General features: G+C 39.5%; 1 protein-coding gene across 1 annotated transcript in view; it reads left to right on the top strand.

The window, feature by feature from the left end:
* Positions 1-1,823: 1,823 nt before the first annotated feature.
* The window catches only part of LOC122547402 (uncharacterized), a 73,418-nt gene continuing 55,511 nt past the window's right edge, over positions 1,824-19,730 (top strand). The window contains exons 1-2 of the mRNA XM_087976450.1: positions 1,824-2,012; positions 14,866-15,181. Of these exons, the coding sequence (XP_087832576.1) occupies positions 1,998-2,012; positions 14,866-15,181 (331 nt within the window). The 5' untranslated portion in view covers positions 1,824-1,997. The remainder of the gene's footprint in view (positions 2,013-14,865; positions 15,182-19,730) is intronic.

The following is a 19,730-nucleotide window of genomic DNA, read 5'->3' as shown; positions in this document are numbered from 1 at the left end:
CAAATAAAGTTCCATTAATGGGTCACTAACATGGTGAACATAAGATAATAACAAATAGAAACAGGAGTAGACCATTCAGCCCTTCAGACTTGCTCCATCATTCAGCAAGATGATGGTTGATATCAATGGGACCTCAAATCCAATCTTCTTCCTGCCCTGCCAGCACAGCCCTCGAGTCCCTTCTCTGTCCAAAATATGTCTACCTCAGCCTTAAATTTATTTTCCATGCCTCATTGCTGCCCCTAATTATTCAAGTAGTTTTATTGGCTGATGCATGAATAAAGATGATGATTAATTCCAGAAGCATGCTTGATTAGGATTCAGGCCTCAAGTGCAGTTGAGTTATCCAGATATGGAAGCTTGAAGAATTGATTTTTGGCTGTAATTTATTGAGTGACTGTATCCGGCTTGATAGTAAAGAATCCAGAGCTGACCTTGATTTTCTGAGTGTGCAATCAATCATGAGTTTCTGCCTCTGATCGGTTTGCAGTGACTTCTGTTGGAGAGTAAGGAAGACAGTATGTGTTTGTGTGGGATGTGTAATAGCATTAACCAATGCGGTAAAATAGCTATGGTTAGATAATCAGCTACTACTGCTCACAATAATGAGGAACACTTGGGGCGCAGTAGAAATATTCCTCCCTCTGGATCAGGAGGTTTTTGTTCAAGTCATCACATGTACAGAATGTATAGAATCCCAACAGTGTGGAAACAGGCCCTTCGGTCAAACAAGTCCACACCGACACTCTGAAGAGTATCCCATTGAAACCCATTCCTCATTACTCTACCTTTACCCCTGACTAATGAACCTAACCAACACATCCCTGAACAGTATGGGCATTTTAGCATGGCCAATTCACCTAGCCTGCACATCTTTGGATTGTGGGAGGAAACCAGAACACCCAGAGGAAATCCATGAAGACATGAAGAGAATGTGCAAACTCCACATGTCTGGAGCCTGCTTAAAAATAGCTCTGGTCTAATACAGAAAAGGTGGTGTCTGGAGAAGCTTGAGGCTGTATTTCCAGCCATGGAACAATATGAGTTTCAGGAGGGATAAGGGACCAGATTTACTTGAATGGCTTCCCATGTAGTACTAATGATAGTGGATATTTCTGCACTTCCAAAGGTTAAAGAGGCATCCTGAAATAGAGGGAAAAGCTCCCATCTCAGATGCTGCTGACATGGGTGAATTGTAATGTAAGAGCAAGTAGAACACACGATTACCAAAAGGATCCTTCTGCTTATATCAGCTCATAGTCATATCTAGATGCTTCTTTAAATTGGACTGAAAGATGCCATTCCTATTTTGCCTTGCATAAATTTTCACACAGCAGTTCTGCATGCACTGAAATGATCAATTATTGCTACTAAGTAATTTGGAAGGCAACGACATTTACTTATGCTACGAAAATATGTTTCTGACTAATGTAGAATGAAAAAATAAATATCCACGCAATTAGCTCAAAATTGGAATGCAAGGCTGTGGAATTAATTTTCACAGAGGCTTAAAATGCGTGGGAGCTCAAAGAGAAAGGACATGAAAAATACAGAGAAAAAAATGAGGACAGAAAAAACTGTGAAACACCGAAGCTCATCTGTAACTGTCTTGCAACATGTCTGCTGAGAATAGAGGAAACGAGAAAAAAATAACATTCACTGGTGAAAAACATCACTGGCAGAGCCAGTTAGAATTGTGCATGGAAAGAGCCCAAGTTTTGTGTGGCATGGTGATAGGTTGGTTTCAGCTAATGACGAAGGTTATGTAATCAGTGATGGTCTAGTTTTAACACCTGCAGAAACCAATCAGTCCAGAAGATATTGAGAGAAAACGAGACAGAGAAAGAGAGAGAGAGGGAGAGGGAGAGAGAAAGAGAGAGAGAGAGGGAAGACAGCAAGTGTCCAGAGAGTACAACACTCGCTCTCAAGCCTGTTGTTTACCTGCAGTAACTAAACCCAGCAGCAGATTTCAGACTTTAATACCCACTCGTTTTAGGATGGATTGCTGTACTGTATGTATAATTTCTAGTCCATTTTTGTGCTTATTTATATGTGGTTTGTCTGCTTAATTTAAGTGTTGATTATAGAACCTTTAGTTTTGAACTCGTACTGATGCAGATCAGTGAGATAGACTGAACAGAAGGGTAATAGCTGGTGTCAATATATTTGGGGAGGAATCTCAATATATATATCACTTCTATTATCACAGTTAAGGCATCGACTGTCAGAGGTATTTTTTTATTTTATAAAATTCATATGCAACTAAAAGTAGTTCAATCTGATACAGTGGAGCCTTGCCAAGAGCTCTGAGTTGCCTGGTTTCAAACAGTGCTGTTTGTACCGTGGGCTTCATATTTCATATAAAAGCAGTTCTTAATGAGATGCACTTCAGAAATGAAGTTTTAACTGAAGAATGGATGAAGAGACTTTCTGCATTTTTAACTCTTCAAGTGCTGATTTCTTGGTGCTGCTCCAGTCAAGTAACTATTTTGTAAAATCATTTTGAAATCAAAGCAAATTGCTTTTCTGTGTGTCATTAGTGATATCACATGATATGATATTTGAATTAAAAATTGATACATGTTCAACAAATACTCTTCACCAAAGTTCCACCCAGGAAGAGGCATTGGCTATATCATGTTGAAACTGACATTTGGATCATTACCTAGACAAGGTGGATGTACTTTCATATTATTCCAAAAAAGATAGTACTTGCAGATAACAAAGGTGTTTTTAAGATCCAAACACATGACAGTGGTGTGAAGTTTGTCTCAATTTTAAACTTACGGTGCTCATGTCTGTTGTACAAAATAGCTTGTGGGATTGACATGTTAAAACCAGCCGGAATATTGGATGTGTGGGTATCAGCATGAATGACTTAGTGTATATTTTAAGCAGGTCTTAGGAAACATCTTCACTCAAAAAGCAAGTTTGGAATAATTTGCCAATTAGGGGCTCAAAACGCAAAGCCTGATAGATATTTGAAGCGAATTGGATCTTCCTGGTTTTTACTTACATACTCATAAATAATGGGATCTGAAGTAATAGAAAGTATGTGGAAAGCCCAGAAGACATTCAGTGATTAATAGACTAATGAATTCAGATTGCGATGTCCATTTTGAATTAATTTTGAAGTAATTTTATGTTAAGAATTTTGAAAGTGTCGAGATAACACTGTCACCACTCATTGTTACTGTAACAATAGGATGTCTGACTTTTAATTAAAAAGACTTCTACAATTACTTGATATTATTTTTGGTAATGTATTAAATTAATTTGCATAACCAACCTGGAAGCTCAGTCCTAGTGGGTTTGTTTTGGTGATATGATGATTATCATCATTTTGGGAGCACCTCAATGTTTTGAATTATATGTATCATCAACAGGATATGCACCCAAAATAGAAGCAATATATCCATTTAAAATTCACGGTATACACTGCAAAATTAACATATACGAAGTGGCAGGTTTGAAGCTATAATTATTTGAGGCGCAGTAGCTTCCTCTTGCCTCGATTTGCTTCCTTTGCCTCCTCCCTCACAGTTAAACCTCCCTAAAATGGTGGTGGGAGGGGGTGGGAAGCAGGAGTAAGTTAATTGCCTTCAGGTAACTGAAGTACTAAGGCCAGTACTAAGAATGAGAAATGGAAGTTCAATGTACTCCCCATTCCATTTATCCACTGGGCAGAAGCTCAGTAGGCATATCAATCAGGATTGAGTCTTACATTGAGGTCTGGACATACCCGAGTGTTATCAGTGAATATGTACAACTGACAAATGCTGCCTGGAAATGCCAAGAGCAAGATGATGATTGCATTGTTCTTTTGATTCTTGGAAATGAGGTCTTTTCCTCTTTAAAATATTTTCTCTCCTTTGTAATCCTGATCTACTCCACACCAATAAGATGGTGGGAAGCAGGTAACTTATTGCAGGCTTTCATTATAGTCTTCTGAAATGGACTTGCAGGCAGATGCCTTAAAAGGTTCTAAGGTTGTCAATTACCAAGTTGTGGGATTGGAACTCATGATGTATTTAAAGCTGCTAATTAATTTCTTTGTGACTTGTGAGTGCTAGATTATGCATTGCCACCAAATCACCCTCAAGCACAACCACCGTTATGCTCCCTGTCAGTTCCATCATTTTGAAATTGCCAGCCAACACTATCATCTTTCATTGAATCCCCTTTGTAATGGACAGTTTAAAAAGTAAGTTATGGCAATTCCTCCTCCACCAATACTTGTCGTATGATATGTATAAGCTATAAGAATCTCTACATTTGTGTGAAAAGTTTGATCTGAGGTAACACAAATCAGCTCATCAATCTCAATTATACATATACCCACAGGACCAGATACTGATTGTGGATCAGTAATGGCTAAATAATGTAATGGGTTTGTGGCCATTTCAGTGAATTAAGAGCAAGCTGAAAAAATGAAAAGAAGGGTTGCTTTATAAAGCTCTCTTGATGCTAGCACACTGTAACATACAGTGTCGTACTTAGCCAGGCAAATTAAAAAGGTTCCCTTGGGATGCCTTAATTCACTAAAGGTGCTGGACAAGTGCAAGTGTTGTTGATGTGTAAAAATGTTGTCAGCATTCCTGTGATAGGGAGAGTTAAGTTTAGCCAGTGTGCCAGTTTCCTGTTTACCATCTGTTGGTCTCTGCTGGAAGTGTGTGTATATGGTTGTTGAGTACGGGTTGGATTGCACTCAGCAGTGAGGTGTCCCAGTGCCTGCTGACACCAAGCTGGCAAGTGGAGAATGGGTCAGTTTGACCAGGAGACTTTGCCACTCGAGCAATCATTATCTTCAGGAGCGGTATAAATCAAAAGGGAAATTCAGAATTTGAATCGTTTAAAATAAAAGTAGCAATTGTGCAAAAAAAACGCATCATTACCATGAAAAACTAGATTATTGTTAATTGTAGCTGTCCTCATTTTATCCCTGGCAACAACCTTGCTAGGCTAGTGTGTGTGTGTGTGTGTGTGTGTGTGTGTATGTGTGTGTGTGTGTGACTTGTTTCTAGGAAGCCAATTAGCCAAGCTTAGTGACAAGAGGTAATATTTTTTAATTACATCCATAACGAGATTGTCTAAACTCATTTTTTTTACCACCCTCTGTCACCATAGCAGGAAACTTGCATTGCATACATTATTGAAGAAACTAATTCCGCACATACACATCTTATTAATGCATAATGCATGATGTTTAGCACCATCCAGGACTAAGCGGCCTGTTTGACGAGTACTACATCCACAAACACTCACTCCCTTCACCACTGATGCTGAGTCACAGCAGTGTGTACCATCTACAATATGCTCAGCAGAAATTCACAAAGGTTCCTCAGACTGAACTTCCAAACACACAAGCACACCATTGAGAAGGGCAAGGACAGCAAATACATATGAATACTAACACCTATAAGCCCTTACCATACTAACTAGGAATTCCATTATAAAAACCCAAAAGAACTGCAGCTGCCATAAATCAGAAACAAAAACAGAAGTTGCTGGAAAGGCTCAGCAGATCTGGCAGCATCTGTGGAGAGAAATCAGAGTTAATGTTTTGGGTCCAATGACCCTGCCTCAAAACGGAGGAAGGGTCACCAGAACTGAAACTTTAACTTTGATTTCTGTTCACAGATGCTGCCAGACCTACTCAGTTTTTCCAGCAACTTCTGTTTTTGATTGGAATTATATCCTTGTCCCTTTAATATCGTGAAGGGAAAATCTCAGAATCACCTACTTAATAACATTATGGGTCTATCTACACCAAATGGTCTGCAGTGGTTCAAGAAGGTAGCTTATCAAGGACAACCAGGGATAGTCAACAAACGCTGGATCAATCAGCAATCTTGACACTGCATGAATGAATTAAAAAAATCATTCCCACTTAAGTATGATTATATGCATTATTTAGGGGGAGATATGGTTGATTGCAGCTTTTCAAGGGAGCAAGGTTATTTGGAAAGTGAAAATGTACCATGATTCAGGTGGCACAATTGAAATTCTCTTGGAGATAATGAGATAAAGGAGTTGATTCTGGTGGTGAGTTACACTCCTCAGTCATTATAAAATGCTGCTGACCCCTGACTGAATAATACACAGATAATCCACCTCCACTGTAAGATACAGCTACAAAGAGATCGTCTTACCAGGAGAATCCACATTAACTTCCATTAATACAGAACATATCTGGCATTATGTTGAGCTACCTCTTACACTAGACTGAAAAACATGTAGTATTCATCATTAGTATGTATTCCATTGTGCATGGAAGTACTCCTCTTCTGATCTTACACGGATTACATCATAAAGGATCTAAAGTAGTCGGACAAAGCTTGTAATATGGAATGCATACCAACACATAGAAATCACTCTGTGAACCCATAGTCATGAGAACTTCTCAGCTTTGTCACACTGGTTCCAGCGAATCCTTAATGAAACATGGATCTTCATGCATATAAAGAGAGAAGGAAACAACTCCTGAATCAGTGGAGTGATGGAAGGTGTAATCAACAATGCTATCAAGCAGCACCTACTCAGCAATAACCTGCTCAGTGATGCCCAGTTGGGTTCTACCAGTAACACTCAGGTCCTGACCTCATTACAGTCTTAGTTTAAATATGGACAAAAGACCTGAATTTCAGAGGTGAGGTAGCAGTGACAGCCCTTGATCGAGTGTAGAATCAAGGAGCCTGAGCAAAACTGGAATCAATGGGTATTGGGGGCAAATTCTCTGTAGGTTAGTCATACCTGACACATAAGAAGACAGTCTTTGTTGTTGGAGGTCATCATCTCAGCTCCAGGACATTTCTGGAGGAGTTCCTCAGGGTAGTGTCCTAGGCCAAACCATCTTCAGTTGTTTCATTAATGACCTTAAAGTCAGAAGTGAGGATGTTCACTGATGATTGCATAATGTTCAGCACCATTCATGACTCCTCAGTTATTGAAGCAGTCCATGTTCAAATGCAATGGGATCTGTATAATATCTAGGCTTCGGCTGACAAGCGGCAAGTAAATTGCCCAGTGTTCAGGGATGTGTGGGTTAGGTGCATTAGTTAGGGGTAACTGTAGTAATAGTGTAGGGGAATGGGTCTGTGTGGGTTACTCTTCAGAGAGTTGGTGTGGACTTGTTGAGCTGAATGGCTTGTTTCTGCACTGTAGGGATTCTTAAAAAAAAAATCACATCACTCAAATGCCAGGCTATGACCATCACTGATAAGAGGCAATCTAACCACTGCCTTTTGACATTCAACGGTGTTGCCATCACTGAATCTCCCATTATCAACGTCCTGAGGATTATCATTGGCCAGAAACTCAAATGGACTCACCACATGATTGCTCAGTGGTTAATACTGCTGCCTTGCAGTGCCAGGGACCTGGATTCAATTTCATACTCAGACGTCTGTCTGTGTGGAGTTTGTATATTCTCCCCATATCTCTGTGCATTTCTTTCGGGTGCTCTGGTTTTCTCCCATGTCGAGAGGTGGATTGGCCATACTAAATTGTGCAGAAGTGAATTCTAGACATGAAATTCCTTTGAACGTTGGAAATGACAAATCTAACATCTGCTGAGTGAAGGCATGGTTTAAAATTAACAGCCCTATATCTAAGAAAATAGTTTATAAATTCAATGGTGAATTCAGAGGAAACTTTCCCGCCCAGGTAATGGTTATAATGTGGAACTGAGTACCATAAGGAATAACAGAGGATACAAGGATTAAAACATTTAATGGGAAATATGATGAATAAATGAGTAAGAATGAAAATGGAATGTTATACTAATAGAATGAGAGGGGTGAGAGGAAGTTTCAGTGAAGAATAACCACTGACACAGTTAAAAATCATCTTTCTCCTTTATTATTGATTCTTTAACAAGTGGTTAAATCCAGTACCACAGATTTTGTCAGTGGAGGGGTTATTAGGTACCTGGATGACTTTCATTTGATGACTTTTCTGCTTTATGCTACAAATTTGACAGAGTTTTCTAGGGTTCTTCTCAATCCCTCCTTCTCAATTCTCTGATGGGCCATTGGGCTGAGTATTGGCAGATGGAGTTTAATTTAGATAAATGAGAGGTGCTGCATTTTGGAAAAGCAAATCAGAGCAGGACCTATACACTTTATTGTAAGATCCTAGGGAGTGTTGCTGAACAAAGAGAACTTGGAGTGCAGGTTCATAGCTCCTTGAAAGTAGAGTCGCAGGTAGATAGGATAGTGAAGAAGGCGTTTGATATGCTTTTCTTTACTGGTCAGAGTATTGAGTACAGGAGTTGGGAGGTCATGTTGCAGCTGCACAGGAAATTGGTTAGGCCACTGTTGGAATATTATGTGCAGTTTGGGTCTCCTTCCTATCGGAAAGATGTTGTGAAACTTAAAAAGGTTCAGAAAAGATTTACAAGGATGTTGCCAGGTTTAGAGGATTTAAGCTATTGGGAGAGGCTGAACAGGCTGGGGCTGTTTTTTCTGGAGCACCAGAAGCTGAGGGATAACCTCATAGAGGTTTATAAAATCATGAGGGGCATGGATAGGGTAAATAGACAAAGTCTTTTCCCTGGTGTCGGGGAGTCCAGAATTAGAGGGCTTAGGTTTAGGGTGAGAGGAGAAAGATATAAAAGAGACCTAAGGGGCAACGTTTTCACGCAGAGGGTGGTGTGTGTATGGAATGAGCTGCCAGAGGAAGTGGAGGCTAGTACAATTGCAACATTTAAAAGGCATCCAGATGGGTATATGAATAGGAAGGGTTTGGAGGGATATGCGCCAAGTGCTGGCAAATGGGACTAGATTAGGTTGGGATATTTGGTCGATATGGACGCATTGGATCGAAAGGTCTGTTTCCATGCTGTATATCTCTATGACTCTATGACTCTATGACTCTGCCCTACTCTTTACTGCAACCCATTAAAACTGCTTCCCTGTTTTGTTTTATTTCTAGTTCAACTGAATGCAGTATTCAATGTTACACTTTTGACACGCTGCTCTCTTTGTTTCTGCCTGGAAGCTAAAATAGTTCACTTTGCAAATCCACAACATACTTTGTGCTATATTCAGAAATGAAACACACACAGATTAGATTAGATTCCGTACAGTGTGGAAACAGGCCCTTCAGCCCAACAAGTCCACACGGACTATCTGAAGAGTAACCCATGCCCCTCTGACTAATGCAGTTAGCAACTATGGACAATTTAGTACGGCCAATTCACCTGGCCTTCACATCTTTGGAATGTGGGAGGAAATTGAAGTAAACCCACGCAGATATGAGGAGAATGTGTAAACTCCACACAGACAGTCACCCAAGGCTGGAATCCAACCTGGTATCCTGGCGCTGTGAGGCAGCTGTGCTAATCACTGAGCCACCGTGCCACTGTGCAATGTTATAATTGAGACATCATAGAATAATGAATTACCAATAGACTGTAAGGGTCGCATTCTTATAAGGAAAGAAATGTTCTCAGCAACTGTTACATGTTAAAAGTTCTATTTTCAGGTTGTAGATATTTAAAATATTACAAGAAATTGACTTGAAAACCTAAAAGGCCGAGTTGGTTGACTATTCAACACTAAAGCTATATTTCAGACTGACTGAATGCAGTGTTAGGTGTCACATAATTACAGTGCTTCTTGAATACAGCTCTCTGTTATGCGGGTTGGAAATCTGGTGTTGATCGTAGATCTGCAGCAGCATCTTAAAGGGGTGGTATGGAAAGACTGTGATGTTTATGGAAGAGTGTGTTGGAAAGATTAAAATGAGCACACCCACCAGCACGGATATTATATACTTACTCTTGGGGTGTCACTGTCAGTGGCAAAACTAGCATTTGCAACCCAAACTTAACTGTTCTTGACAAGTCATTGTCTTGAACTCCTGAAGCCTATGTCATGTAGGTACACAGGCAGTACAGTTAGGATGGGATTTCAAGGATTTTGACGCACTGATGGTGGAGGACCAGTGATGTAATTCAGGATGGTGTGTGGCTTGGAGGAGGTGATGGTTTTCCCATGTGTCTGCTGCCCTTGTCCTTCGAGATGTTTGAGGTCATGGGTTTAGAAGGTGGTGTCAATGGAAGCTTAGGGATGACTTTAAAACGAAGCAAAGGTGTGGTCTAGACCTACATTCAGCTTTATCCTTCTGCAGCTGATGCCCCTTGAAGTGTCACTGTAAGCCACTGCCTCACCTATGAAATAACATCAATACTGATTCCAGTGTGAGTGCTGGTTGTCTACGATGAGCCCCATAAGAGAATTGGAATGTGCATGCATTCATCAATGAATGGTAGTTTCTTTTGACAAGTTTCAGAACCTCTATTGACACATTTACACCTAAGAATAGTATCAGTTAGTTGTAAAACACTCCATTTAGGTTTGAAATAGTAGCAGTCTTGCTCTACCGAAGCTGCAAAATGGAGAAAGAAATCATATACTTCACAGGCTGTATGTTTCAGTGTGGAAATTTAGCATCCAATTCAACTTTACTCCAGAGAATTTCAAAATGTATGTACAAAGTAGGTATGGATATGGACTGTGTGAGAAATAATTCTCAATACAACATGGAAAGATTCACATAAAAACTGGGGTCTGCCATATGCATGCTAATGTACTAATAGGCAAGACTTTATATGTTCATAACTGATAACAATGCTACAGATTTATACAGATGAGTCAGTGCTGAGGAAAGATCACTGGACCTGAAACGTTACCTCTGATGTCTCTTCACAGATACTGCCAGACCTGCTGAGATTTTCAAACAATTTCTGCTTTTGTTGATGATTTCCGTCATTTGCAATTATTTCAATTTTTATTTGTTACAGATGTGTATCTCATTGTCTGTATCCTCTATATCTTTTTCACTTTTTATCCAGTCAGCTATTTGAGTTTTGCTGTAGATACCCACCTTACTTCTCTGTTGCCCAATATCACATGGAATGACAACTCCCTCCACTTCCTTTGGGGCCCTTGACAGACAATAATTGCTGTATTGTGTCACCATTTGTTACAGACTCATAAGTTTGGAAGTGTTGTTGTTTTCTCCATTAATTTTCTGACCTGAATTCTTAATTTAATGCATTGAAAATTTTTATGATGCAGATATCTAATAGGCATTGTGGAGGTCTGCAAGAAACTACTGCATTCTATAGACCTATCGTTGTGATTTTTGAGAAGATATGTAGCTCAAGTTAGGGTTCAGGATGTAAGTTTGCTCGCTGAACTGGAAGGTTTGTTTTCACATGTTCCATCACCATGCTAGATAACATCATCAGTGAGCCTCCAGTGAAGCGCTGGTATTCTGTCCTGCTTTTTATTTATGTGTCTTGGTCTGTTGTTGTGGGTATATAATTTCTGGTTCTTTCTCTCAGAGGTTGGTAAATTGAGTCTAAATTGATGTGTTTATTGATGGAGTTCTGGTTTGAATGCCAGACTTCTAGGAATTCTTGTGCGTGTCTCTGTTTGGCCAGTCCTAGGATGGGTGTGTTGTCCCAGTTAAAGTGGTGTCCTTCTTCGTCTGTATGTAAGGATACTAGTGACAGTGAGTCATGTCTTTTGGTGGCTAGTTGGTGTTCGTGTATCCTGGTGGCTAGTTTTCTGCCTGCCTGTCTGATGCATCATTGTCAAAGCATGCACGGAACACATTGAAGTTGCATGAATTAATTTGGGCTATGGAATTTATGGTTGTTGCAATGAACTCCTTGTGTAATTGCATTGAGATCCTGCTCAACTGACCACAAAATTGGCTGCAAAGCAACTCGAACCTCTCTGTACACTTAAAAATGAGATAAAATAAAGAGGTTTTATTGGGTCTAGAATTAGGTACTTGCCATAGCAGAAGCTCCTGCACATACTGATCAGATCAGAAAGACTTGATGCCACATTAGCAGAGGTCTTTCTGATCATATAATTACTGGAACATGTACTTCAGCCCATTGGTTGTTTTTACCTGCACTTCCAGCATTAATGTACCTTTCCATTACTGACTGACACTCAATATTTGAATAAATCTGATGTCAGTTTTAGCCTGAATACATTAGCCTGGCAGCTAAATATTTGCTTCTTTTCAAGAAAGACAGGATGATGGGTAAACCATACAATCGCTAGATATTAATACCACACCTTGGACTAGTAGGAATCATTTAGAAAAACAGAAAATGTTGGAAATCTGGCAGAATCTGTGCAGACAGAACAGATTTTTAAAATCTTATCTTTAATATCAGAATCTTTCATCAGAGCTCTGATGATAATTCATCAACTGAAATGTTAAATCTCTTTGTACAGAAAAGCTGTTTGATCCAATAAGCATTTCCCGATTATTCAATTTTTATTTTAGGCTTCCAGAATCTGCAGTATTTTACTTTTATGTTGGAGTAATTATTAATTCTAGAAACAGAGGGTGTTAATTTTATTTCATACGAGCTGTTCCAAATTCTGGATTAGTGGTGCTGGAAAAGCACAGCAGTTCAGGCAGCATCCGAGTTTTTACCGAACTGTTCCAAATGCAGATCTGCAGAATAAAGTCTATGTCATTCACCACTAATTACATATTTTTCTCTTTCTGTACTTATTAAGGTGAGGCACATCAATGATATACAGAAGTCTATTTTTACTCCTTTATATACCAAAAACTCCTCAGTCAGTTGCAGTATGACCTGGATACAATTATTCACTTTTATCAAGTTTTTATATTGTGCCTTTCAATCCGGCCTCAGTATCTCTCTGATTACTATGATTTGGAGGGATTGGTGTTGGACTGGGGTGTACAAAGTTAAAAATCACATAACACCCAGGTTAGACTACAACCTGGGTGTTGTGTGATTTTTAACATTGATTTAATATGGTACCAAAACACTTACAATCTCAAGTTCTGGTAATTCTTGTTGCCTCACTAAGAATCCATCTGCTCAGTTTCATTTTGTGTAGAATTCTACACAAGTCTATGAATTAGTCAGGAGTCAGTTTCCAACTGCTTGAACATGCCTCAATTAAGATCATTATTTTTATGAGCATTTCATCCTGGCAACTGATTCTAGATTCAAAGTCAATTGTTAGTCAGTAATTATTCTACCATTCTGAGGTGAATTGAACTCCAGATGTGAGCAGGAGACGGGCATCATAGTTGAGAATTATGAAATTGTAGGGCAGTCAGAGTTTGTTACGAATCCAATGATTGCAGACTAAACTGTCAAATGTTAAAAATATTATAATATCAATGGTGACAATATTAGACATATGTCTGAGGAAACATAAATTTGAATCTTATTTTAATTTGCTTCCACACTGCAATTTTTTTTCCCTCATATACCTCTGGTATTTCAACTGCTAATCATTCCTCACTTATGGGCTTAGATGGTGATTGTCACAGACACTGATTTGAATTAGAGTTGAGTCCAATCCTGTACTTGCCAGATGTCCACTCCTGCTCCTTTCTCAGTAATTTTGGAATAATAATCAAGTGATGACCCTGGCTGATTTTCCATTTTCTTGGTTGAAGCACTAGTGGTGTGTGGGTTGTCACAGAATCACATCAGTGTAAAAGGGGACCATTTCCTCCCTAACTGTTGTAGCTCTGCCTACAACATATGGACTGTAGAAGTTCAATAAGGCAGCTCCCCCTTCACCTTTTCAAGGGGTTACTAGGCATGGGCAATAAATAGTGGCCAGCCAGCAATGCCAATGTCCCACAGTTGAATGAAAACCAGAATTCTGGACATTGTGTTTGCAATGGCTCTCCAAATAATGTCTCACTTAGTCTATGAAGAGATTGGTTACAATGTTTACTGAAGAGATGCTGCTGGATTCTTTGAATTTTTTGGGTAACTATTTATTTACATTGTACCAGCTTTGCAGATGTTTTTAACCAGCCTGTTTAGAAGCATTAAGAAATGCCTCTGGAGTGGGTAAGTCTTGAACTATGGCTTTCTGAGTTAGAGGTAGGGACACTGCTGTTGGGAATTCGTGGGAATTCTATGGCAAGTAAGTCATCTTCTGATTCCCCAAAGCCTGTTCACCATCTATAAGACATGGGTGTGATAGAATATTGTCCAATTAGAAAGATGTTGTGAAACATGAAAGTGTTCAGAAAAGATTTACGAGGAAGTTGCCAGGTTTGGAGGATTCGAGCTATCTGGAGAGGTTGAATAGGCTAGGGCTGTTTTCCCTGGAGCATCGGAGGCTGAGGGTGACCTTATAGAGGTTGATAAAATCATGAGGGGCATGGATACTAGCTATATATACTACACTTAGCAAGAGATCAATGCTGTTGCTTCCCTCTCTGGAGGCTGTACATCATCAGGGAATCATTGCTCCCTGTTTATGTATCTAATCTGTACCCCTTTACCATGAAGAAGATAGCTTCCTTCTTTTCATATATGGCTTGACACTACACCAGTCATCGACTATGGAACTGACAAATTCAAGGAGAGAGGATGGGATAGATCAATGGATGAGAGAGTTTCTTCCAAATTCACGTGGCCATGTCTCTTTGCTGTTCACTCAAGCTGTATATTCCTTTCATAAACATTATTTTATCAACTTGGAATGTGTTGGAGAAGGAGGTGAAGTGTAGGAGGGAGGCTGGATACCCAGAGTGGGAGAAAGTAAAGAACAATTCTGCTCACCCACATAAATACAATATTACGGTGCACAGTGATTTGTATCATAAGATCTGCCTTTGCAGTCTGCTGCTGAACACCCACTGTTTGTTAAATCCAATTGGTTTTTGTAGTAACCTCCGAACCAAATAAAATTCAATGTGTATACTTTATCTTCAAGATGTTTGCTTGGAGATGAGTGAAAGTTTATTTTGGGAGAGCGAGGATTTTGTGAATCACTCATATCTAAAAACTTGTTTTCTTCCCTCTCCTTGCATTCAATGAAGGCCGATAAGGAAGAAACCTGCACAAAGCATGAGGAGGAGGATATTCTCGATATCCCACTGGACGACGAGGAGGCTAATGCAGCTGCCGCCAAAATCCAGGCGAGTTTCCGTGGCCACATGACCAGGAAGAAGCTGAAGGGGGGAGAGAAGGAAGAGGCTGAGCAGAAGGCAGATGGCACGCCGGAGTGTGAGGGGGATACTTCCGCAGGAGCGTCTGAAGGAGCAGGCAACTCTGGAGCAGCTGAAAAGGGAGAGGATGAAAGCGGAGGAGAGGCGAAAGATGAGGCAGCCGTCAATGGGGACCAATCAGAATCAGGTAGGCAAAGTTAATATTGCTGGTGGACCTGCCTTCAGTTCCCCAAGTCTTAGGATCAGAATTTCCCTCTTTATCTTTCTACTTCTTCCTCTCTTTAAAATCATCTCAAACCTACAATTTGGTCACATTTGTTCACCTGCTCCAAAGGCTCGCTCTTTTTTAAGTTTTGTGTCTGTTTAGTCTCATAATGCACTTGGGCACTGTTGGACATGGATGTTGTTGGATGAGCCTGAACTTCATGAGCAGAGACAGATAGGGACCTTGTAGACCTGATCTTCATTGCCAGCCAGTAATCTGGAAGATTGCGTCAACCAATAATTAAACATGCTTCATTTATATTTCATTGAAAAGAAAACTATCACACCTTACAGTCTTGTTTGGACTCCTTATGAATTTGGCCTTTTTAATCTGAGTGCAAGCTCCTAATAAATTAGAAAGTTAATTTGACCTATTCAAATCTTGTGAATTCTATGGCAAGTAAGTCATCTTCTGATTCCCCAAAGCCTGTTCACCATCCATAAGATATGGGTGTGATAGAATATTGTCCATTTGGAAAGATGTTGTGAAACTTGAAAGGGGACAGAAAATATTTGCAAGAACGTTGCCAGGTTTAGAGGACTTGAGCTATAGAGAGAGGCTGAACAGGCTGGGGCTGTTTTCCCTGGAGCATCGGAGGCTGAGGGGTGACCTTATAGAAGTTTATAAAATTATGAGGGGCATGGATAGGATAAATAGACAAAATCTTATCCCTGGGGTCAGGGAGTCCAGAACTAGAGGGCATAGGTTAAGGATGAGAGGGGAAAGATATAAAAGAGACCTAAGGGGCAATCTTTTCCACACAGAGGGTGGTGCGTGTATGGAATGAGCTGCCAGTAGAAGTGGTGAAAGCTAGTAAAGTTGAAACATTTAAAAGGCATCTGGACGATATATGAAAAGGAAGGGTTTGGAGGGATATGGGCTGGGTGCTGGTAGGTGGGATTACATTGGGTTGGGATATCTGGCAGCATGGACAGATTGGACTGAAGGATCTGTTTCCGTGCTGTACATCTCAACAACTCTAAGTTGAAAAATGTGGTGCTGGAAAAACACAGCTGGCCAGGCAGCATCCGAAGACCAGGTGAATCGACGTTTCGGGCATAAGTCCTTCTTCAGGAATGAGGAAGGGCTTATGCCCGAAATGTTGATTCTCCTGTTCCTCAGATGCTGTCTGGCCTACTGTGTTTTTCCAGCACCACATTTTTCAACTCTAATACTCCAGCATCTGCAGTCCTCACTTTCTCCTCTATGACTCTAAGTACAGGTCCAACAATATTTGATAAGCTTGACTCCAACCAAGATAAAACAGCCCTCATTTTAGTGCACTGCAGCAACTTCGAAAGCCTCCTTTGCTAGCACCTTACAAATCTATGACCTCTTCTAGAAGAATAAGGAACTGGTGCATGGGACATCACCACCTGCAGATTCTCCTCAAACCACCTTAGCTTGAAAAATATTCTTGCTTCTTCACTGTCACTAGGTGAAATACTGACATTCCCTTCCTAACAATACTATGGATGTACCTTCACTAATTATCTGTGATCACCACCACCTTCTGAAAGGAAATTAGGGATGGGAAATAAATGTCAGCATTCATTGCCAACAATGCCTATTTCCTATTTGCAAAAAAAAATGGCTACCAATTTATGCACAGGTAGGTCCAACAAAACAGTACGATGAAAGCAATGTGGTTTTTAGCATTGGATTGAGGGGTATCCCACCAAATGTATGTTGTATGCTTCTGAGAAGGCAGGTTGGCTCTGAATTAACATTGCACTTAAAAGATGACACCTCCAATAATGTACCTTCAGTATGATACTGGAGCAGGACTTTAACAGATGACACCTCCAATAATGTACCTTCAGTATGATACTGGAGCAGGACTTTAACAGATGATTATCTAAAGTCAATGGAATAAAAAATGGGCATATTCTATAAAGATGCTCCATTCTTGCAAAATACTGTCCAGGCAATAATTACAAGTATCTATTTGAGGGCCACACTCAAAGATAACCTACAATGTGACCATTGAATTACTGGGACCCATACAGCATGAGGTTAAGCATGGTATTTACCTATTGATAAAATCATATTTTAAAGCCTTTTCTGAGGAACACAATAATTTTCAAGGTATTCAACATTGTGGGCACGTCTTGTAAACTGAGAATATAAATTATTGGTTTTGTTCACAATCTTGTATTAATATGCTTCTTCTTGATGTTATATTGGATTTTTCCTTTGCTGTCATAAAACAGTTGTCAAATATTTATCTTAATTCGATTAATGTTCCATCAAAACAAAAGGGATGGTATTTGCAACAAGAATATGAGGTGTTTAAAACAATAATTTTGAAGCTCCTTTCATTTATCTATGCAGTCAATGCAGTTCAACAGTTCAACAGTCAATCCTAAAGTCTTTGACTAATCTCTTTCTGTCGAGGGAGAAATATGTGAAACCGGGATATTTTTATTGATGCGAGACATGAGATCCAGAGATGGTAATATGCTTGCATTAGTTTTACATCTGCAGTTTTGCATTGTAGGTGGTTAGGACCAAATTGATCATTCCATGTGGGAACTAAACAAACTTACGTAAAGGGATTGTAAGAATTTAGCAAATTATTACAAAGTACAGTGTGCCACATGGATGAACTATAAAAACTTAGGTGTGCTTAAAACTGAAATATGAGTTACATAGAGCAGCAGTGTGAAATGAATAATATTTTGCACAAATGAGTTGTAGACATTTATATAGCATTGCCAAATCCACTTGGACCTAGAAATAGATGTTTCATCTCATCACAGCTGTCTTTAACCAATCTGTTTCCATGTTGAAAATATTGGTCCAGAGATGGAGGTGTTGTCTACTAGCTGGTGAGACACCTGAACTGGCTCTTTAAATCAAGGGATACCAAATCGAAATCAGAGTGCAGAGGATGCCAGGAAACTCAATAAATGTGAGGAGGAGACAGACAGAATTTAAATCAATAATGGATTATGGCGAGTGGGAAAAAAAAAGTGGAGTTGAGATGAGACCAACCTTGATCATATTTAAATGGTGGAATTGGTTTGTTGGCTTCAATTGACTACTTCTGCTTCTAGTTCTTTTGTTCCAATGCAATGTCAGTCTAGCATTGACAAGGCCACTGGCGAGCCTTTGCCTGGAATTAAGATTAGGGAGAGCTGCTGGCCAAGTACAGGCAGTATAAATAATGGGTACACTTCTATTGGAGATCAGGAACGCATGGATGTGGGGTGTACATGTACACCAATTGTTAAATGTGGAAAAGCAGTTTGAGAAAATAGCTCAAAAGATATGTGGGAGACAGTCAAGACTACAGATGCCCGAAGTCAGATTCAATGGATGTGAAGCTGGAAAAGCACAGCAGATTAGACAGCATCTGAGGAGCAGGAAAGTCAACATTTCAGGCCGAAACCCTTTGTCAGACATATGGGATCTAGGAATTTATAAATAGAAATGTTGAGTATAAAGGCAGAGAAGCTGTGATGAGCTTTTATAAAGCACTGACTTGGTTTTAGCTGGAATATTCTAATCAATTTTGGCCATCCACTTTAGGAAGACTGTGAAGACATTAGAGAGGATATTGAAAAGATTTATGAAAATGATTTAAGAGATGAGAGACTCACATTACATAGACATATTAGAGAAACTGAGATTATTTTCCCAAGAGAAAATAAGTTTGAGAGGAGATTTGATGTATTGAAAACCTTGAAAGTTTAGACATAACAGATAGTGAAATTATTCCAACTGTTCGGGTTTAAATCCATTGACAAAAGAATCAAAAATGTCATGATAAAAATAAACACATTTTATTCAGAACGTGATTCTGATCTGGAACATGCAACCTGAGAGTGTGATAATTGCAGCTTCATTTATGTTTTTTAAAGTGAAACTAGAGAACCTGGATGAAGTAATTTCCAGGAATATTGGGAACGAATGGTGGAGTAGGATAAGGTAACCTGCAGAGTGTTAACTTTAACCACTCAGTGACTGATTTAATTTTGCCGACAAGTACGTTGTATGATAAATTGTTAAGTGTCTCTTGAACATCCAAAAGCAAATTATTAATCATATCAACCTCAATCATCCTTTGTGTTACTTCATCAAAGAACTCAATCAATTTAGCGAATGATTTACCTTTAATAAATCTGGTACAGTAAACTGGATTTCATTTGTTAAGTTTTTTTTAGACAAATACATTTTTCCTGATTTAATAAATGCCCATCATCACATTAAGCTGATGGACATGTAGCTACAAACCTTTTGAAAGAGGGCAGGTAACATTTGCAAACCTCTAGTCCTTTGACACATGTCAGAGGAGGATTGTGGGTGAAGAGTCTGGTATTTACCACAACAACTTTCTGCCTGGACAGAGGAATCCTTCTGCTTCAAGTCATCCCTGACATTTGCATTTTATCAGTTTAACTTCTCTAATATCTCTTTCTTTACTGTGAGATTGATAGTATCGTCTTCTTTCATGAAGACAGAATTC

Source organism: Chiloscyllium plagiosum, unplaced genomic scaffold (assembly GCF_037043375.1).
Source record: "Chiloscyllium plagiosum isolate Xiang-an unplaced genomic scaffold, Cpla_swu_hap1 HiC_scaffold_29, whole genome shotgun sequence".
Classification (NCBI taxonomy): domain Eukaryota; kingdom Metazoa; phylum Chordata; class Chondrichthyes; order Orectolobiformes; family Hemiscylliidae; genus Chiloscyllium; species Chiloscyllium plagiosum.
The sequence above is the reverse complement of the archived record's forward strand: the minus strand, read 5'-3'. Positions and strand labels throughout refer to the sequence as shown.